This window comes from Camelina sativa, chromosome 20 (genome assembly GCF_000633955.1).
Source record: "Camelina sativa cultivar DH55 chromosome 20, Cs, whole genome shotgun sequence".
NCBI classification, from domain to species: domain Eukaryota; kingdom Viridiplantae; phylum Streptophyta; class Magnoliopsida; order Brassicales; family Brassicaceae; genus Camelina; species Camelina sativa.
The window spans coordinates 25,085,181-25,106,171 of NC_025704.1; the positions used below are offsets into that span (position 1 = coordinate 25,085,181).

General features: G+C 34.9%; 4 protein-coding genes, 1 non-coding gene and 1 pseudogene across 9 annotated transcripts; 3 read left to right on the forward strand and 3 right to left on the reverse strand.

Annotated features, from left to right (window-relative positions):
• LOC104772806 lies at positions 1,183-2,795 on the reverse strand (annotated as a pseudogene).
• TRNAT-AGU lies at positions 6,696-6,769 on the forward strand. The gene has a single exon. It is a non-coding gene; the product is annotated as a tRNA-Thr (tRNA).
• On the forward strand, positions 6,891-8,473 carry LOC104771652. Of its 2 annotated transcripts, none has more exons than XM_010496217.2 (3): positions 6,891-6,996; positions 7,570-7,800; positions 8,209-8,473. In XM_010496217.2, the coding sequence occupies exons 2-3, from the start codon at positions 7,583-7,585 to the stop codon at positions 8,297-8,299; spliced, it is 309 nt and encodes a 102-aa protein (XP_010494519.1). In that variant the 5' UTR covers positions 6,891-6,996; positions 7,570-7,582; the 3' UTR covers positions 8,300-8,473. The 2 variants fall into 2 exon arrangements, with proteins under 2 accessions (XP_010494519.1, XP_010494520.1); XM_010496218.2 differs by having other exon boundaries at positions 6,908-6,996; positions 7,561-7,800.
• LOC104771651 (mitochondrial amidoxime reducing component 2) lies at positions 8,773-10,954 on the forward strand. Its single transcript, XM_010496215.1, has 8 exons — positions 8,773-8,968; positions 9,447-9,596; positions 9,676-9,852; positions 9,946-10,034; positions 10,111-10,175; positions 10,259-10,361; positions 10,432-10,545; positions 10,650-10,954. The coding sequence occupies exons 1-8, from the start codon at positions 8,875-8,877 to the stop codon at positions 10,782-10,784; spliced, it is 927 nt and encodes a 308-aa protein (XP_010494517.1). The 5' UTR covers positions 8,773-8,874; the 3' UTR covers positions 10,785-10,954.
• Positions 10,988-12,664, reverse strand: LOC104771653 (haloacid dehalogenase-like hydrolase domain-containing protein 3). Of its 2 annotated transcripts, none has more exons than XM_010496219.2 (4): positions 12,383-12,664; positions 11,758-12,051; positions 11,476-11,682; positions 10,988-11,381 (listed from the first exon to the last, which is right to left on the reverse strand). In XM_010496219.2, exons 2-4 carry the CDS (start codon positions 12,019-12,021, stop codon positions 11,085-11,087), a joined length of 768 nt encoding a protein of 255 aa, XP_010494521.1. In that variant the 5' UTR covers positions 12,022-12,051; positions 12,383-12,664; the 3' UTR covers positions 10,988-11,084. The 2 variants fall into 2 exon arrangements, with proteins under 2 accessions (XP_010494521.1, XP_010494522.1); XM_010496220.2 differs by lacking the exon at positions 12,383-12,664 and adding an exon at positions 12,144-12,355.
• LOC104771654 (DNA polymerase eta) lies at positions 13,123-17,333 on the reverse strand. Of its 3 annotated transcripts, none has more exons than XM_010496222.2 (14): positions 17,148-17,333; positions 16,730-16,850; positions 16,523-16,634; positions 16,255-16,425; positions 15,998-16,162; positions 15,823-15,926; positions 15,495-15,614; positions 15,147-15,270; positions 14,842-14,955; positions 14,514-14,729; positions 14,321-14,411; positions 14,097-14,227; positions 13,741-13,860; positions 13,123-13,664 (listed from the first exon to the last, which is right to left on the reverse strand). In XM_010496222.2, exons 1-14 carry the CDS (start codon positions 17,221-17,223, stop codon positions 13,314-13,316), a joined length of 2,016 nt encoding a protein of 671 aa, XP_010494524.1. In that variant the 5' UTR covers positions 17,224-17,333; the 3' UTR covers positions 13,123-13,313. The 3 variants fall into 3 exon arrangements, with proteins under 3 accessions (XP_010494524.1, XP_010494523.1, XP_010494525.1); XM_010496221.2 differs by having other exon boundaries at positions 16,523-16,655; XM_010496223.2 differs by lacking the exons at positions 16,730-16,850; positions 17,148-17,333 and having other exon boundaries at positions 16,564-16,620.

The following is a 20,991-nucleotide window of genomic DNA, read 5'->3' on the forward strand; positions in this document are numbered from 1 at the left end:
AGAGAGTAGTAGTCATGACCAATCGAAGTTGATAAGAGAGAAAGTGATTTGAGGGCTGGGAGAAACACACGCTCGGCCTCAAGATCATATGCACCAGATAACGTGAGCTTCACGAGTGTGTTACTCATGAACAACTTGGTTTCGATACAAATACCGGAAAAAAGAGTGTGAGGTGCGTACAAGTGTAGTTCCAATAAATAAGGGTGTTCCAATGCAGTCAATATCCAACGGTTGAGACAATGATAGTATTCTTTGTGGCGCAGACGACACAGAGACGACAGAGATAACTTGTTGATGTGAGAATTGGTTTTGGTGAGCAGAAGAGCCAGTGGCGGACCTACGTACATGAAAGGGGGTCACTTGACCTCCCCAAATTTCACAAATTTCTTTATTGTTACACGTAAAAATACATTTGGTAGCCATTAATTTTTTTTTTTACTTAAGTCTGATCTGGGTAAAAAACAGTCCTAGGTCCGCTATTGAGAAGAGCAAGTGTTTTATCTACGAAATCAGAGAAGAGATGTGGACCAGTAGTTTCTTCTTCCTCGCTGGGATACACAACCACCGAGTCATCAAAACAAAGGGTGTCTACAAGAAGCAGCAGATTCTCCTTGCTCCACCTCTTGGACAGAACCGATGTGGAAGCTGCCACTTTTGTCGGAAGTAAAGACAGGATTTTGCCAAGAATCTCATCTGGCAAATTGCTTATCAAATCTCTACCCGCCATTAATTTTATTAGGGCTTGCTTTATTTCTCTACCTACCTAACCTAACAACCTACACGCCACTAAAACTGGATGATCGCTAAGTTCTCTACTTTCCTCCTATCGACCTGAATCCAAAACAATAAAGCCCAAAGTTCGAATCTTTAAACGAACCCCCTTTCCAGAACCAAAAGGCAAAGTCCGAGGGTTATTCAGAAAGATAACATAATTTTGAGAACTAAACAAAAGAAAAACTTACCAAAAGCTATGGATTTGTTTTTAGAGACGCTGCTTTGCTTACTTTTATAAAATTGTTTAGTTTCCAGTTTCAGGTTTAATACTTTTTCTATCTTTTTTCTTGGGTTATATTGGAGTTTAGCTACCAAATAAAATTGGTGATCACATTTGTTATAAATATCTTTTAGCCATAGACTTCTCATACGAAATATTTGGTAATACATCAAGAAAAAGAAAAATTTTCAGCATGAGCTTCTTGTGCTAAGAATCAGTGTGGTTTCTTCATCGCTTTCAACTTTGTCGTCTTTCATGCGCTGTAACAAGATATCAATGTTACTTCCACCTTCTCGTATATCAGCCTTAAGATGAGCATGATACATATGTCTGTTCACACCGATACAATTCCTAAGAGATGCAACAAAGCTTTCTACTTCTCTCAAGCTTCCTTCGTCCTCTAGCCAACTCAAAACACTTGTAACCAGCTTCAACCCAGGTCTTCATTTCCTGTTACCCACTTCTATACCCAAGGCAGTTTTCATACACTTAAAAGCATTATCTAAAACACCCTTTTCAGCATAAGCAATAGCCACAAGTCCCCAAGAATCAGGTGTAGTAGCTTTCCCTCTCCTCGCTAGATCCTCAAGCATTGCTTCTGCCTTTTCCTCCATACATTTCCCAGTATACCCACGAATCACAGTGTTAGGGACTCGGAAATCGTAATAGTTCCCGGATAATTCCCATTCCGTTAGTACTTCCTCAGCTTCTTTAAGAGCATCAATCTTCACAAGCGACAGCAACACAGTTAGATAGTCCTGATTTATTCTCCTCTTACAAGCTTCTTTCACCAAACCCCATAGCCTTAATACCTCTAACTTGTTTCCTAACCTAGTATACAGAGTAATGAGATGATTGTAACCTTCACCATCCTTATTCTCCAGTCTATGTTCCGACATTCTCAGAAGCTCAATCGCCTTATCACGATCACCACCAACGATATAGAACTTGGCAGCAACAGCATAAGTGTTCCAGTCCATTGTCACATCCGGTTCTCTCTCCATATCTTGCAAGATCACACCAATCCTCACGAGATCAGACATGGAACCAAAAGCATTAATACATATCCTGAAACTGTAATTATCCCGAGCAACATTATATTCCTTCATCTCCTCTAAAACCCTGGGAACTTTCTCGTGCTGACCGAGATTAGTGTCAAGACACATGATGTAGTTGTAAGTAAGAGAGGAAGAAGCGAAACCCATCTCCTTCATCTTCTGAAAATGAAACTGAGCCTTGTCAACGTTCTGCTGCCTAACGTAACAATTCAAAAGCGCTTCGTAAGTCTTATCGTTCTTGTACTGTTCGTTGAGGTTCTCGAAGTACTCTTCCGCGGTAACGAATCCATGAACTCTACCAATGAGATCAAGATGAACCGCGTGTTCTGTTGGTAAGAACACACACATACACCAGTCTCGTTCATCCATTTCGAAACCTGCATAATATAGTTAAACCCCTAAGATTTTAATTCGGCAGGTAAAAGAGAGAAAGATGCTAGATTTCTATAAAATTACTGACCTCGAGAGCGTGGAGGAAGCGTTTGCGTGAACGATGCGAATAAGCTCAGCAACAGAGACCTTCTTGCCGCATTGAACCCAATTTTAGAGTTTTGGGTATACACTTGATTTAGGGTCTCCTAAAGGACTGATTTTGGAGTAAAGTGTCGTCTTTTTAACTCTGTTGGTGTAGTAGTATCTGCTCGCTATCCAATTCGCCGGTAATCGCCTCAGTATATTCATTGATTCCGGCGACAGAGACGACGAAACCTCTCTGAAAGCTTGGAAATTTATTTACAAAATGAAAATAAAACATAAAGGTCTGCAGTTCAATCTTAGCAGCGACATGTTTTAATTGTTTTTTGAAGGGTTATGACTTATGATATGAGTGACAATTGCAACTTAAAAGCTAAAACCTTTGATAAAGATTCACAATACCTTGTTCCTTCTTCTTTCCTATGTGGTTCTGCAACAAACTCAACAATGGAGTCAATCTCCTGTTGGGTATACAAAGGAGAATGCTTTCTCGTGGATATGGATCTTCTTCTATGGGAAAGTTTGATCTTTACAAAAGGATCTCACCTCTTGGAGATCTTAAGATTTCAATTGTTCCTGTACTTGACGAATGGCTTGGAGAAGGGAACTACACCAGTAAAGAAGACCTTCGTGGAATGATTAAGAAGTTGATGAAGTACAAACGATTTGGTCATGCTCTTGAGGTTTTTTTTTCCTACTTCATTTCTCAAAAACATTGTAAGAGATTGGTTTATATAACACAAGGATTTATGACAATTTAAGGAAGAAGTAGTGGACTGTCCATTAATTCAGAGAAGATGGAAGATCAAAGGGTGAAACACCATGGATCATGAGTTAAGAAGAAGAGCAACCGGTGAAGATGGAGCGTCGTCGACTGCACGGAGAAGAGGCAAAAATAGGTTAAATCCATAGAATAGAAAAATGGGTACAACTATGTAGGAAATTAAGGATCCAAAAAATTGGTACAACTGAGACATATAGGTACAACTATGTAGGAAATTAAAGATCCAGAAATTTGGTACAACTGAGACACATGGGTACAACTATGTTTATGAACTACTACTAAAAAATGGAAATTGACTGTTTTCTTTCTCTTTCTTTTTCAGGTAACAATGCCAAAGACTGCAATCATACGCTTTCTTTATGATGGATACTATTCAAGTATTGGAGAAGATGTACGATTGATTTCAAGAGAAGATAAGGAAGTGTATTCTTTTCTTATAAAGACATCATCTAGTGATGTATCATATGCTAACTTGGTTGAGAAGATATGCAGCAAGATAAAGGTAGATGTGGCTATGAAAAATCTGAGAGTTAGTTACTTTCTCTTCTCATTCCCAAACTATAAGGGAATACCAAATTATATTCGAGATGATGAAGATGTTGTGTGTTATTTAAAGGATGTGTCAAGAAGGGTTTAGAAGTGTTTTGCATGTCGAAGTTACCAATAATGAAGAACAAAATCAGGGGATCGATGAAAATGAGGGGTTTGATCAAGTTTTGATAAAGGATTTGGCAACAAGAAATCTTCCAAATAATGAAGAGATTGCTCTAATTGGTGGAGCGAATGATAATGGTGGAGCGAATAAAGAGATTGCTCTAATTGATGGAGTGAATAAAGAGATTGCTCTAGTTGGTGGAACGAATGGTAGTGGTGCAACGAATTGATTTATGATTGATGATTTTAGGAACGTTGGTGTTTGTATTTGTTCTGTTTCTGATTGAGTTGTCCTGTCTTGGTACAACTAGGTACAACCGGTACAACTATAGTCTATTACCAAAATATAAAATTAAATTAGAAAACTTAGAACCAAAATATAAAAATTTGGTCTTTTAAGGTTACTTTGTATGTAACAACCACAAAATTTTAACATAATCCACTTCACATGTGAAAAACAAATCTAAACCATAGAAATCCAAATTCTTCAATAAACAACCTTAGTATTTTAGAGTTTCTTTGTATATAATGACCACAAATAATGAGAATCAAGAAATAATGGTGATTTCAAACATTTATATACAAGATGACATAGGGATTCTATTCTAATTATGTAATATCATAAGTACAACTAGAAAAAATTGATCTAAAGTGAAGAACAACTAATTTTTGTGGTTTTTAGAACAAAGAACAACTATGTTAATTTAAGTACAACTATGTACAACTGGACAACTATATGAATTTTTGACAGCGCAAACAATTATTTTTTATACATGTGATGTTCTTTGACGGCGCCAGGTGTCACAACGTAGACTTTTGACGGCGCAAAAGGACAAAATATCAGTTGTAACAAATACGTAGATGTACTTAACTTTACTCAGTTGTACCAGAATAATAGTAAAAAAAAAAAAAAAACCAAGATCATAGTTGTCCCTAGAAACACCAGTTGTACCTAAAATCAGTTGAATAATAAACACAGGATAATCCATAAACCCAAAACAATATAACCGAAGAAGATAGTTGTCCCTAGAAACACCAGTTGTACCTAAAATCAGTTGCATAATAAACACAGGATAATCCATAAACCCAAAACAAAATAACCCAAGAACATAGTTGTCTCTAGAAACACCAGTTGTACCTAAAATCAGTTGCATAATAAAGGATACACAAAAGACAAGTTGGATATCCAGATAAGTTTTCAAAACTACACAAACAAATATCACTTCTTCGTTTTTTTCGCAGCCGTGAAAGGAGTAGTGATGAACTTCGACGGACGGAGCTTCCTCTTCTCTCTGGGAGCTTCATATTCTCCTTCACCATCACCAGTTGGCTCTCTCGGAGCTTCATGTTTTCCTTCACCTTCTTCCCCAACTCCTTCTCCTTCTTTTTCCATTCCTTCTTCTTCTCCTTCACCATCACGAGCTGGCTCACCTTGTCCTTCTTTTCCTCCTTCTCCTTCTCCTTCTTTTACTCCTTCTCCTTCTCCTTATTTTCCTCCTTCTCCTTCTTTTTCTCCTTCTCCTTCTTTTTCTATTCCTTCTCTCATCTGAACCTCAAATCCTTCTTGCATATCACTCACAGCTGGTCTCGTTTCTGTTCTTTCTCCCATCTGAATTTCAACTTCTCTTTCTTTTTCTGTTCATGTTCCTGTATCACCAGCACTAGTTCCTTCTGTCCTCCTCCGTATCCATCTCTGTTTCCTGAAATACCAACACAATTTTACAAAGAAATTAAGTGTCACAACATAGTTGTACCTAGTTGTAATATGTTGTACTAAACAAAATTAAAGATTGATATACTAATTACCTCCTGGTCAGAAACAAAATTTAAAAAGCAGTCTCATTATCTACATAAAACTCATACAATCTCATTATCGAAAGCAACAAAAGATAAAAACTCAAATAATCCAAATACAAAAACAAACTGAACATAAACTCCCACAAACTCAAACTCACACAATCTCACAAACTCAAAATCCGACACAAACTCAAACTCACACACACAAACTCAATCCGAAGACAAACACAAACTCACATGTTCTCGTATAAGAAATATAATGCGTTTTTAACACATTTCCCAAACACAATCCCAAACTCAAAACTCACAAAATTCATATCGTTTATCACACAATTTATAGAACTAAACCCAACAATCAGTCAAAATTAGGGATCAAAAGAAAGAAACAAAAAGAATGGCTTACAATAACCGGCAGCTGAGAGAAAACGGACGGCGAAATTCGATTTCTCACGGTGGATTCTCCAAAGAGAAGAAGAAAGAAGATTGAGAGAAAAGAGAGGAATAAGACGAAAGAGTTTTGGGAGAAGAGAGAAGAAAAGAAGATGAAACGAGACTGATCCTCTTCTGTGGCCGTCGACCCAAGTCGGAGAAGAAGAAGACGAAAAACAAAAAAAAGAGAATGAAATTAGGGTTTCGATGGATTTGGAGATTAAAAGATCCAAAATTAATATGGATATCCGAAACTAATATGGATCTAGATCCAAAATGAGGTTGGGTCTGTAAATATGTCAAAAATCCTAAATTTTATAGTCTTTTACCAATTATCTGAAAAAAAAACATTTAAATATATATTTTTTATTAGGGGGTTAAATAGAATGAAACTGGAGGAAGAGGGGCTAGATAAATTTAAATCCTAGAGTAAATTCTCGTTAAATTATTAGTCCACAAAAAGCGATACGGATATTATAATCTGTATTACAATGTAAGCATCGAAGCTTTCATAGCTCAGTTGGTTAGAGCACCCGTTTAGTAAGCGGGAGGTCTTGAGTTCAACTCTCAATGAAAGCAACATATCATTTTTTTCACTATTTTTTTCTTTATTTTGGGTAATTGCATACCGTATCCTTTTATTTCCAATATGTATAGAAATAGTCCTTATACTTTAAAACGTTCAAACAGAACCCATTCCTGTCAACATATCATTTTCATTTTTTTAGTCTCTCTTCTTCTCATTTTACATCTCTCCCGATTCTCTCCTTCTTCTTTCGTCGCCGTCGCTACTGTTTCTCTTCACGGTAAGTTCCTCTTCTCATTTTCTTCTTCTCCGTCCAGGTTCGACCTGTAATCTCATTGCCAAATGGTTAAAACCGTTCTTTTAAAATTTTCTTGATTCGAGCACGAAACGTGTTCGATGAAATGTCTCAGAGATTGTGTCTTGGGGACTCATAACGAAACTACTCATCTCTATGGTTTCTTTTCGTGATCTTCGATTGGACAGCGTTTCTAACGTAATTGTGTTCTAGGGATCCTTTAAAGTTTTCATTTTTTTTTTTTTCACCAATTGTTCCCGTTTAAAATGTAGAAACTTCAGTCTTAGTTTCGGAATAAAAAATTCAGTCTTTAGAAGCTAATGTTAAGTAGACGGAACCTAGTGTTGCGGAATCGTTTCTTAGAGTTGATACCACTGACATGGAAACCTTAAGATTCTCATAGTTTGCACATTCTCGTAATTGCAGAAGCTACTGTATTTCAACATCAAGTTTGTGGTTTAAATGTTTGTGCCTTTATTGTTAAATCTATCAGACTACAATGTGTGATTTTGTTAAGTTGATCTTGTTTTCGTTGTTTCTTACTTTAAGCTGGTATAGTGTGTCAAGGAAGATGGCTAGTGGTAGCCTGAAAAGCCTTATATCTTCAGCAGTGGGTCGAGGTGTGAACGAAGCGAGAGCCAGGATTTTCGGACATATGCTTAACCCAACGGGACAGAGATCTCCTCATAAGATATTAAGGAAGAAGCTTGTTGGTGACAAGGTTGCAGAATGGTATCCATATGACATTAAGAATGAGGATCCCAATGTCTTGGCTAGAGAAGAACAAGAGTACTTTCCTAGACCTCTCTCTTTTATTTTTTGTCTACTTTCCAATGAATTGCTTTGTTTATCACAGAAACCACTTGAAATCTCTGAATTGGATCAAGCTGTAACATGTTTCCACAAGCTTTAGTTCAACTGCAAATTGGGAGTTAGTGTAGGAAATACTAGACATTAGAAAGAAACTCGATGTAGATTGTATGTGTATTGTTCTTAGATGGTTGTGATTTGTGAAGCTTATGAAGAGTCTTGTTCTTGTGTCGCTGGTGTAAAATGCAGCAAATTAGCGATATAATCTTATATGAAAAGGATAGTTTATGGATCATACTTTCTATAAACTTCACTTACACTTGGTCTATTCCCCTAGTAATGTTTCTGTTGAGAGGCATTTTAACTTGGATTTGTGTGTCGTTGTAGGCGGATATCAAAGCTTGAGATGTTGAAGCGTCGTAACAAAGGACCACCAAAGAAGGGTCACGGAAAACGTGCTGCGAAACGTAACAAGTAGAAGTAATAACCATTGGCTACTAAAAAACATTGCACTTTTAGGATCAGACTCTTCTGGTTGTATCAGACAGAACTTTATAAGTTAAAGTTTCTCGTACTTAAAACTGCATTCGTTTCCAATAACGTTACTATGTTGAGACACAGTTGAAAGCTATTTTGCTTCCCTTTTGACTAATTGTCAATGGCTTTTGTTTCTCTTATCTTGCTGTTTTTCTTTAATCTTTAGTTATTGAAAGATATATATTTCGATCAACTTACTTTACCTATTAATGCGTTGTTGAACAAAATATTAACTTGATCATATAATTTTCTAGTATTTGGAAAAGTGATAACATTCATTGAATGAATTCAAGTTCAAAAAGTTGAAAAGAAACCAAATTTATGAAAATATAGTGGTTGGTGACTTGGTGTAACCGGTCTGGTAATATAGCCCACGTGTGTAAAATGCACAAACTCAAAACGACACCTTTTTGAAAACGATGACCAAAATAATTGAATTGTTCGATTACCACCCTGTAAAAAGCTGAAAGATTCATCATCGTGTCAAGGGTGCCACTGTGTGTGAAAGAGAGAAAGATGGAGGAAGCTCGAAAGATTCAATCTTTGTTCATTTATCCGATCAAATCTTGCCGTGGGATCTCTGTTCCTCAGGCAACCGTTACTCATACTGGTAAAAATTCAAGAACCATCTTCTTCTCTCCCTTTGATTCCTGAGAAAGTATAAAAGCTCCTTTTTTTAAAAAAATAAATGGTATGATAATTGATTTCTGAGATTTTGATCTGTTTATGTGAAGTTACAAGTTATGTTTTGATGATGGTAATAAAGGGTCTTGTTTGACTTGAGGCAAAGTGAATTTTTTTTTTGAGAGAGAGTGAACGAAGTTTCCGGTACAATGAGAGTAAACGATAAAATTCTCTCTTTTTGTTTGTTGGTATGAACATTAGATTGTTGACTCTCATTGTTATGGGTATGATGATATATTTGATGATACATTTGATGATACTATAAAGGGTCTTGCTTGATTGGATGGAAAGTGATCAATTTGTTGGCATGAACACTAAAGTTTCACTATGGGTGTGAATGATGAAATGTTTGACTATGAAGCTGTCTTGGTGTGGATCTAATGAATCTGTGGAAACTGATGTAGGATTTCAATGGGACCGGTATTGGTTAGTTGTGAATTACAAAGGAAGAGCATACACTCAAAGAGTTGAGCCAAAGCTTGCTCTTGTTGAATCGGAGTTACCTAAGGAAGCCTTTTTGGAAGATTGGGAGCCAACAAAGGACTCATTTTTGGGTGAGTGTCTGGCTAAACTACGAAAGTTATGTCTGAATTTTGAGACTCGAGTTTATGTTCTTGATTATTCATTTTGCAGTCTTAAGAGCCCCTGGTATGAGTCCGTTAAAGATCCCGTTGACTAAGCCAAGCTCGGTGGCAGAAGGTGTGTCGATGTGGGAATGGTCTGGCTCTGCGTTTGATGAAGGAGAAGAAGCTGCAAAGTGGTTTTCAGATTTTCTTGGAAAACAAAGCCGTTTGGTTCGGTTTAAGAAAGGTTTTGATTTAGATTTATTGAATCTTTTCATTTGAAACATATTTTGGTTTTGGATGCACATAATTGATCAAGTTTTTTGAAACTTATCTACAGACACTGAAACTAGACCGTCACCTCCTGAGTTTGCAGCAGGTTACTCTACAACATTTGCAGATATGTTCCCCTTTTTGTTTGCATCTCAGGTGAGCCAATACCCACAATTCCAATATCTGTTAATGAGAATACACATTTGATGTTCTTTTTGCTTTTGATTCTTAGGCTTCTCTAGACCAGTTGAATACACTTCTGCCAGAACCGGTGCCTATTAACCGTTTTAGACCCAAGTAAACGATCATTCATTAAAAGTCTTAATACGTTTAATGATGGTTGTTTTGTTCATGATTCGTTGTTTGTTGTTTCTTTGTAGCATTCTTGTTGATAATTGTGATCCTTTCGGTGAAGATCTTTGGGATGAAATCAAGATAAACGATTTAGTCTTCCAAGGAGTTAGGCTATGCAGCCGTTGCAAGGTGAATATGATGTGAAAGTAAAGTATACTCAGATTCTCAAGTTGAGGCTTTAACCATTTTGTTCTTTCAGGTACCAACTGTGAATCAAGAAACCGGGGTTCCGGGTGCAGCAGAACCAACTGAAACTCTGATGAAATTTAGATCAGACAATGTCTTAATGCCAGACAAGAAACCGCGTGGAAAGGTAAGATATAAGCTCTTACCTGGTTTTGAGAGAAACTTGTTGGGTTCATTATGATGTTAAACCAATTTCAATAAAACTGATATCGATTTCCGTTTTTACGTCAGGTTTTCTTTGGTAAGGAGATGGTTTGGAATTGGAACTTAACCAACACCGAAGGCAAAGGCAAGAAGACAATCAAAGTTGGTGATACCATCTCTGTCATAAGGAAGATCCCTTCCAGAGCTGAAGCTGCTGTTTAAGTCAAAACAATTTGCTTCTCCTTCTTCTGCTGTGTTGTATCTCTAAATAAAGTAAACAGATACTTTCTTGCTCATGTAAATTCCGAGCTTCACTTGTTCTGAGATTCATCTTGTTAAAAGTGTGCTTTTGTATGGTTTGAATAATTTTAATCGAAATTGAGGTTTCCAGAGGACTTGGATTATATTTTTCCTCAGAGAAGTAATCGTTGAAACTTATCTTTCTCTCAAATCAGGAAGGGAGACAACATGTGCAATACTACAATACATTAGATTTTCATACTTAGAAAGAGGTCTCATTTTTTAACATTTCAACTTATCAGACTCCAAAAGTTGTTGAACAGCAACCAAATCAGGAAGCACAATAGCTCCAGCTTCAGTCCAGTCTTTAGCAGCTTCTGTCTTAAACCTATCAAGCAACAAAGCATGCATCCCTATACTCTTGGCCGGACCATAATCTTTGCGCATACTATCTCCAATATGCAAAACCTCTTCAGGCGCAATATTATTCCCCGCTCTCTCTAACGCAAGCTTGTATATCCTCGGATCTGGTTTCTCTATCCCTTCAATTCCAGAGAACACACCAAAATCCCACTCTGCCTGAAAAATGAATCAAAATGGCAAAAACTGAGTCCCAAGTTTCAAGAACCAAAGAAACCACACATCTACATTCACAATGAGTCCTCTTCACTACCTTGTTCAAACCTAAGGCAGGTAAAATAACTTCTTGATATCGGTACTCCGCATTGCTAACAAGTCCGACTATAAGACCTTGACTTCGTGCCCATCTTAGAAACGGTCTTGAATCTTGAAACACAGAGTAAGGAGCAGCAGAGCCAAACGTTGAATAGATTCGCCTAAAAATCTTCTCAAATGTCTCCTCATCATACTCATATCCTGCCTAAAGAAATCAAAAATCCCATAAACATTCAAAGTTTAAGTAACACACAATACACCGCATAACACACACACATACCTTGACAAAAGAATCTCTAACACAAGTTTTCCACCAAACAATGTTAGGCATTTTGGCATGAAAACCGAAACAAGGATACTTTTGAGCCATATCTGTATAAGCTAGTTTAAAGCCTTCATGAACTCGTTTATAATCAGGACAAGGCAAACCAATGGCTTTAGCAGCCATACAATAGTAATCACCAAGCTCTCCTTTATATGCTATGAGAGTACCAGTTACATCTACTGTGATACACCTTAACTTCGATAAAAGCGACACCGCCATTTTTCAGATTCCTTTCTCTCACACCCAAATCTGCACAACCAAAAAGATGATCAATTTGTTAACAAAATTGAGCTCCTTTTCTTCACCTACCAAAATCGAGATAAAAGGGATGAAAATTTTACAGATTTCGAATTCAGGGGTTTTGCTAAAAAGTGGTGAATTTTTTGAATAAACCACAAGACAAGAAATGGTGGAGTTCAGGTAAAGTATCGATTTTTATTTTCCAAACAAGTGAGATCATATCAAAATGTAGGGTCAGCAAAAAAAAGATGGCTTTTTAGATAGAAACAAAGCAGAAAGCACGGAGATTTCGAAATACACGTGAAGGAGAGAGAGAGAGAGAGAGAGAGATTTGAAGTACCCCCAGAAGCTTTAGAATCGAAGAAAAATATCTCACATAGATGAAATCGCTATTGCTGCTAATCTTCTTTGGGTTTTGCTTGCTTCTTGAAAAGCTTTGAAAGCTATAACACTGAAATGAGATCACCAAGACTAGTCTTTTGTGTGATGATATATAGACACGAAACTGAATAGTAGAGATGCGTGTGATTTGTGATTTGCCGCACACAGAGAAAATTAGGCAGCTATTAGAAATGTTTTGGTCATAATTATATTTTACTTTCGTGTAAAAGATGTGTTTCTTGAGAAATCGGACACTCTTAAAGGTAATTTAATTATGCTATATTTGGAGAGCAAGTTTGAGGGTATTTAGGTCACTTTCACATAAGGAAAGAAAAAAAGAAAAAAAGAAAAAAAGAAAAGAATAAACCCATTGGGTTGGATTGGATGGCAATGGCATGATAGTTGCCTGCTGTATTGTCCGAACCCAACAACGGTTTCAGGTTTTCGATATTTTTGTGTCTTCCAATAATATTGAAAATTAATTTGTTAAGATAATAATAATAAAAAGTTGTTGACAAAAAAAAAGATAATAAAAAAAAGTTGTAGGCCAAGGTTTTTTATTTTGTTTTTGATAATTATATTTCCTGGCCAAGTAATAATTTAGCAGCATTTCGATATTATTTGACTTTTTGATTGACAGTAACATGTAATACACTCTTTCGTTTGGTAGAGGTATCGATCCATCCAAATAACCCACCATGCTAAAAACTAGAGAGTGACTATTATTAGGTAGGATGTTTTGAATCGTTGAACATTTATTTACATAATTATTGGTTTAGTAATAGCTCTTAAATGAACTTTTTAAAATAAAATTTTGAACATAAGAATCTAGCTAGGATACATGACTAGACTATATACACAGTCAACTACAGAGACAAAGGAGCTTGGATCTATCTATTCAGTGGTGGGAAATAACGAGCAATACTTGAAGTAGAACCATCACCTTTGCTTTTACTATTGGTGTTAAGCCGCTTATTAGGGTGTAGGAAACTCCTGAGTTCTCGTTGAATCTCAACTGGTAATTCATCGAAAACTGACTGATCGATTTCACCGATCTTGTAGCCCCAATCTGTTTGTCTTCTCTCTTCTGACTCTTGTTTCACTTCACTACTATGGCTGCTGTTACTGAAGTTGGCTCTTTTACTGGTTGAGGAGGACACTGTGGAATCTTCTTGAGTCTCTTGCTTCGATGGAGGAGTTGCATTGTAATTCTTGAAAATATCGACGATTGATGGCATTCCCTAAGACCAAAGGTGCAACAGATCTTAGCAACGGTAGAAGAATTTTGTGCACCAAACAAAACGATGAATCGCTTACTCGATTCTTTTCTTTCGGGTTGTTTATCTTCCGCCCGGTTCTCTTTGTTTGTGTGCTTCTGTTTGATTCTAATTGGGCAGGAACATCCGCTGCTTCACTTGATGGACAAGAGACCACATCCTGATAAGGAAAGTGCGGAATTGGTTCTTCAAGATCACACCAAGACAACTTAAAAACATATACATATAAGCTCTCGAGTCATTCAAACACTACATGCCCTAACCAATTACTTCTTTACCAGTTATAATTGTGAAAGAATCTCATCTCATTTCTATTCCTTTGAAAGTAATTCTTTGCTAGATCACACATCTAAGAAAGGCTTATGCTTTAGAGTAATGAGAACTAAGAGCTGATACCTTTTCGGAGACTAGATCGATGTCTTTATCTGGAGTTTCAAAATTAGGCAAAGTATAAGTTACACCGGTGTCTTCCTCAGGTATTACTGCTTGGGTTTCTGTTGATCTCTGTTCTGAACAACCTTCACTAGCTGCACCAGTTGCAGGAAAAATCACGACATTAAATTACCAGAATCAAGAGAGAATAGAAAGTTCTGAAAATATACACAAAAACTTTGGCATACCTGAAGGAGTCACTACGTGATCTTGAACACACCCATCTGCTGGACGAGAAGTAGATTGACTTTGAAAATATCTCATGATCGAGCTTGTTCCCTACGGTCATAAAATATCACTTCTAACAAATCAGTGAAGAAACTAGGTAATGTCTGAAAGTGAGCGATACTTAGCCGAGATTTAGAAGCTACAAGGACTTACAGATGGTATATCAACAATTTTACTTGCAGAAACAGAAAGGCCTGTTATTCTCCATGTCTCTTGCTTATTTCCTTGAGGTTTACTCCCAAAAGGTCCCATGTACTCACGTAAGGCAGCTTGGAACAGATTAAATGCATCTTCTTGGATCTTGGTCACTCCATATCTCAGCGGACATGATTTTGAAGGAAATTTCTTATGAGAATCTGAATCCCTTGACTGCATTATTTTTCAGGACAGAATATGTTTTCAGTCGTAGTTTTTCGCAGAGAAAAATGATAATTAAGTACATTTTTATGAAAAAGTAAGTAACCAAGAGAAATGTAAGTACTTTGAAAGCACTAGCATGAAGGGTAAGGGTACTCGCAATCCGCTTATTCTGCTCCAAGTCAGAACTGAGGCGCTCGCTTAGTTCTTCGGAAAGCTGATTCAGCCAATGTTGAACCTAAAAGTATAACAGAGAAGAGTTCAATGATACTATAAACTAGTTATATGATATGATCAAAGAGAAGAACAAACTACATTTTCTAGTATCTTTCCAAAAGTTTTCTTAACATGAGCGTGCTCTTATGACCTATAAACTGAACCAACTGATAAAAAAGGAAAAGGCATATCTGCTTGAGATTCTAGTCTTACATTTGAGAGTGACTTCAAAGCACGAGGCCCGGGAAATGTCTTTCCTGAACCATGACTTTTGGGGAGAAGGCGACCTTGCACTTCTTCTCCACTGATCCCTCTTGCGATATTCCATAACCATGTACTACAAGTCAGAGGAAAAGAAGTATTAATTAACTTGTTTACTAGAAAGACGGAATCAGAAAAACAAGCACAAGCCGCGTATTCTTTTAATTTTATTCTTAAGCACATGAGCGGTTATTAGGAAAGATAATACAAATCTTAGCATAGCAGGCTAGAAGGTAACAAGATACTGATGGAAACTCCAAAAATCTGGAATAGCCTGTATAGAAGAACAAGATTCTGTACCCCGTATTTATTCCATAATGTTCTTGCAGCTTTGTTTCAGAAAATTGCAACAAATCCCCCACAGTGTCAACTCCCAGATCAGTTTGCAAGCTAGTGCCCAACTTTCCTCCCAGCTGTTTCCTGCAAGACTAAACTAAATAATTATCAACAGTAACTAACCATTGTGTTACAGGAGACAGAGATACAAGAAGCAATGCACAATTTAGGACCGTCTTATACCTTTTAGAACGCAGCTAAATTGATATTTAAACAATTATCAAATCTTTGTTGGTTTATAAATAAAGTGACATATGTACTGAAATCAGTAAAATTAGTGAGGTTTACTTACATTTTCTTTATTGGCAAGGAACTGAGAAGTTCCTGCACAGCTGCATATGGTACTACGGTTTGCTGAGCAGGTTTATTCATCCCACTAGCAAGTTTAGCTAGCATCTGCTTGTTAAGTTATATGTTAACACTCGCCATACAACGGTACATAAAAAATAAAATAAAGAGCTTCTTACCTTGTTATGGGCTATGCCAGCAGAACAGGTAAACTCAGTCTCCTTAAGCACCTGTTTCCGGAGTTCTGCAACAATGATAATCCCACAACTTAATAACTTGTCACGACGATCAGCATCTTTTCGACATATCCAATCACGGACACTCTCCTCGAAATCATCTCCATCCTGAATCAAAGCCAAAAGATTGTACCAAAGTAAAAAAGAAGTCCAGATAATTATATTGACAATCAACTATATATTCTTGATAAAGATGAGACCTTTCTTCTTATTCCAAGAATATGGGATTTAAGAACTTCTTCGTCCATCAATTCCAAACTCTCCGGAGGTGCATCAGCAAGCATGCTTTCTGCTGCATCAGTGAGGTCAAGATACACTTCATCAATCGAAGCCCTCTCACATTTACCGCTTTGTGCTAGAATCGAAACAACCTACAGAGACACATAGAACAAAAATGACTTTAGCAAATTGTCATTGTTTAGACAAAACCACAAACAATTTAAACAAGTAATCCGTGCTTCCATCAACCTCAGAACCCGCACTGCGATATAAATTCAGGTCAGCTTTACCACGAGCAACAGGAACTTGAACCAATTGAATTTCAGGGCAAGCAGCTTTAGCCTCATCACCTCTCATTGACCTGAACACTCCATCAAAAACACTGTTTCTTTATACCAACCCGAATAAGGATTGATACAATTTGTGGGGAAAGAAGTATTCTTTAAACAGACTAACCGCTTTACGCCACATTTACGTGCTTCATAGCTAACAGCAATCAAACCACCACCTTGCCATTCGTTGTACTGTACAACTGCAGTAGGAAGTCCTCTCAACTCTGGTTGCTTCCTTTGCTCCACTAATCAGGTAAGAAAAGAAAACAATTTTCAGAAAATAGAAACAAATTCAAAGTTTTTGTTTTTTTCTAATCCAAGTTCAAAATCCCCAAAATTTGGTAATTTCACCCAAATCCCTAAACAAACACATCAATAACGCCAACGAGAAAAGAAAAAAAAGAACCCCTTTTTCACAGAGATTGACAAAACCCATAAATTTCAACAGTTCAAAATTCGATTCGGATGAGCAATAAAGTCATTTGCTTTATCTCACTAAAGCGTGAAGCGGACTGTGGATAATTCGAATTAGAGAGAGAGACCTTGAACGTAGAAGCAATCCATGTCGACATGAGCGATAACCCTAGCATCCGATGTCTCCGGTCTCGCTACCGGCATTTCTTCACGAAATTGAATCTCTGGTGAGTTCCAAAATCAGAGTAATGAGAGAGAGACTAGAGAGAGAGAGACGGATTAGGGGAAAAAGTGTTTTTTCTTTTCTTTTCTTTTTCCTACGACGAATGGCGCGCGAAAATAAATAATTAGGAGATCGATCAATTAAAAAAAAAAATTTACATAGCGAACCCTCAAAAGCAACTAAATTATGCAAAAACAAGCCAGTATTTTGAAATTTTTAATCAACAACACATTTCTTATGAATTTAGGCTGTTATTGGGTTATTGATTTGTATATCTATATAGAATTTGCAAATTCTTATTAATCGTGAAAATCAAAACACATAGATTTTGAAATAATATGCTTTAAGTTGGATTTGAATACTTCTATTTTTCAATTTCAAATATAATATATTGTAGATTTTATAATCCAAAAACAAATATGAAATTCATAACACTTGTTTTTTTTTTTAAAAAGGTAACCAAGTGAGTTATTACTTCAAAATAAACCCATTTTTGATTGGTATATACAAAGTGACCACAATAAAGGTTCCTCTATGCGGCGAAAATAATAAGATATATGGTGCACAACTTGTCCGTACATATCTGTATATTTAAAAACAATTGATAAAGAAAACATAATTTATATGGTTTAGAAATCTTGTATAAAGTAAGAAAGTGAGAGATTCGTCTCCTAAAACTTATAATAACAACATAATATGAAATATATAATTTAATTATAAAAATGAATGTAAAATATTTGTAAGTTTTGTAGTATTAAGGAGTTAACTAATATCTGTCTAACTCTAAGAAATGATATTTTCTGTACACTATTTTCAAATGATAACACTATTTTATTCATGTTATTTTTAAAATTTTTTTTGATGAAAACTCAAAAATAAGATCTTGAATAATTGAGGTTTTTCGGTTTTTTCCTGTTCAAAAATATTTTTCCTAGCCTGTATGATATAGAATATGACGCGCGAAAATAAATAATTAGGACTTAGGAGATCGATCAATTAAAAAAATATTTAAAAGTTTACATAGCGAATCCTGAAAAGCAACTAAATTATGCAAAAAAGGCAGTATTTGAAAAAATTTAATCAATAACAACACATTTCTTATGAATTTAGGCTGTTATTGGGTTATTGATTTGTATATCTATATAGAATTTCCAAATTCTTATTAATTGTAAAAATCAAAACACATAGATTTTGAAATAACATGTTTTAAGTTGGATTTGAATACTTCTATTTTTCAATTTCAAATATAATATATTGTAGATTTTAAAATCCAAAAACAAATATCAAATTCGTAACACTTTTTTTTTTATTTTTGAAAAAGCTAACCAAGTGAGTTATTACTTCACAAATAAAAAAATTATTGTGGATGAAATAGTATAAGTATTTGGAAACTTAAAAACGCATATGACAATATATTTCAAAATTCAAATGCAATTCTAATTCTTATACTAAATGATATGCCAAGATCATGTCGATGGAATCCTTTAATTGTCGAGTTGTTGAATAATTAGGCGATCATCAATCTTGATGATTTGATATTTTTAAGTTTTTCAAGGGGATGCAATTTCTCTGTATTGTTCAATAATGATAACGCCATTTTTTATTAGTATATACAAAGTGTCCGCAATAAAAACAATTGATAAAGAAAACAAAATTTTAAATATATATTTTTAATGGTTTAGAAATCTTGTATAAAGTAAGAAAGTCAGAGATTCATCTCCTAAAACTTATAATAACAACATAATAGGAAATATATGATTTAATTATAAAAACGAGTGTAAAATATTTATAAGTTTTGTAGTACTAAGGAGTTAACTAATATCTGTCTAATTCTAAGAATATTTTTTATACACTTTTTTTCAAATGATAACACAATTTTATTCATGTTATTTTTTCAAATTTTTGATGCAAACGCAACAATAAGGTCTTGAATAATTGAGGTTTTTCGTTTTTTTCCTGTTCAAAAATCTTTTTTCTAGCCTTTATGATATAAAATATCAGGGTTAAGTTTTTTAAAATATATATAAGGATTATCCCGGTAACCCATTCCTTGTGTCTTTGTTTCTATTGCATTCTATATCATCGTATCACATTCCGTTCTGTGATATTTGAGAATCACCGTCAATACCTCGGTGTAGGTCCGGGATAATCCTTCATTCCATAGTCCTGGGGAGATTAGAAGTTGGATTAATGTTTGAGATTAGAGCTCAAGACTGAAAACATTTAAGGAAGCTGAATCTCATTGTACGGATCATATCGTAAAAAATTGTTAGCTTCTTCTTCCATAGTTCTCTATTGTTAGAGTTCTTTGTGAATTCTCTTGCTGTCTTCCTCATTGATGCTAGGGTTATTTTTTCATCTATACTCTATCTATTTGAGAAGTGGATCCATGTTTTACGAATAGTGGTTCAGTCATTTGATTTGTTATTGATTGAGAGATTGTTGAGTTTTCCCTAACAACTTCTAATCTTCACCCTCCATGTGTCCATCACTTTAACCCTCATAATCTATATCACTTTAAAGCATTAAGATTTTGATAAAATAGATTCTATACAAAAGTCAGGGTATCTAAAATATAATGAAGAAAAGGTTTTTTTTTTCCTAATTTTTCTAGCAAAATCCGAAATCTCACTTAAGTGAGTTGTTGAGATTTTCTTCTATACGACTTTTTATAAGATTCCTTTTTTTTTTTGTTAAATCCGGAAACCAATAATTAAAATCTAAAATCCAAAAACTAAATTCTATAATCTAGAATGTAAAAACCACTTAAAACATTTATGGTCTAAAGTGAAATTTTGTGTTTGCGTCTGTATTTTGAATAAATGTAAATGTATTTGATATCTTTAGACCATTTCCAATGGAAGATTACTATTTTGAGCCTAATTTTTTACCATTAAAATGCGTACTTTTTTAAAACAAGAACTTTTAGAAGATTAATTAAAATTATCCCCCTCCAATGGTAAAACTCTTATTAGGGTTCTTATTTTTGAAAAAATATATTATTTTTAAAATAAATATATTTTAAGTAGAAGATAATTAGTTTAAATGTTTAAACATTTTAGATTTTATAAAAAAATTATTGTATTTCATAAATTTTTAAGCATACAAAACATAAAAGCATATTAAAAGTCAGAAGATTACATTTGTTTTTCCTACTGAATTGGTAGGCATCTATAATATATATATATATATATATATATATGTAAGGGCATCTTTAAAGGGGCAACTATTTTTGGTGTTCTTAGAGTAAATATATTATGAAAATAATGTAAGATCAGTAGTTAAGATCTTTGGTTAAAAATTTAGTTATTGGGAAAACATGTTTAAGATCATAAGATTTAATAATATAATATTCTTAAACATATTACAATTTTAAAAACTTATAAAAGAACATTTAAATTTGAAACTTATAAAACTTTTACTAAAATTCAAAATACAATACCAAATTTTTATTGTGATTACTTAATTAAAAATATATATAAAAATATATATAAAAAAACAAACAAACATATTACTTAATTAAAGCACACAAACATTTTATTTAATTAATACATAGTTTAATGTCCAAATTTATTTCATATATTCTCAATCAAATTCTCTTTTAATTTGTGAAAAATTGTTTGCAAAAAATTGTATCCATTCACAGCTTGCCACATCAGCTTAGAACTGGACCAAGATCAGTTCTACATCAAGAACTGATCTTGGTGTTCTTATGCCACTATTCATTATATTTATAATTTTAATAGGCT

Coding starts and splice junctions, on each gene's coding strand:
- LOC104771654 (XM_010496221.2), bottom strand. CDS start 17,223: ATGCCGGTAGCGAGACCGGAGACATCGGATGCTAGGGTTATCGCTCAT. Junction 14,730..14,841: donor TTCATGCTAGTGCTTTCAAA/GTACTTACATTT, acceptor AAAATAATGCAG/TCAAGGGATTCAGATTCTCA. Junction 13,665..13,740: donor ACCCGAAAGAAAAGAATCGA/GTAAGCGATTCA, acceptor CTTTGGTCTTAG/GGAATGCCATCAATCGTCGA.
- LOC104771653 (XM_010496219.2), bottom strand. CDS start 12,021: ATGGCGGTGTCGCTTTTATCGAAGTTAAGGTGTATCACAGTAGATGTA. Junction 11,683..11,757: donor TTAGAGATTCTTTTGTCAAG/GTATGTGTGTGT, acceptor TGATTTCTTTAG/GCAGGATATGAGTATGATGA. Junction 11,382..11,475: donor CTGCCTTAGGTTTGAACAAG/GTAGTGAAGAGG, acceptor TTCATTTTTCAG/GCAGAGTGGGATTTTGGTGT.
- LOC104771652 (XM_010496217.2), top strand. CDS start 7,583: ATGGCTAGTGGTAGCCTGAAAAGCCTTATATCTTCAGCAGTGGGTCGA. Junction 7,801..8,208: donor TTGGCTAGAGAAGAACAAGA/GTACTTTCCTAG, acceptor GTGTCGTTGTAG/GCGGATATCAAAGCTTGAGA.
- LOC104771651 (XM_010496215.1), top strand. CDS start 8,875: ATGGAGGAAGCTCGAAAGATTCAATCTTTGTTCATTTATCCGATCAAA. Junction 8,969..9,446: donor GGCAACCGTTACTCATACTG/GTAAAAATTCAA, acceptor AAACTGATGTAG/GATTTCAATGGGACCGGTAT. Junction 10,546..10,649: donor ACAAGAAACCGCGTGGAAAG/GTAAGATATAAG, acceptor TTTTTACGTCAG/GTTTTCTTTGGTAAGGAGAT.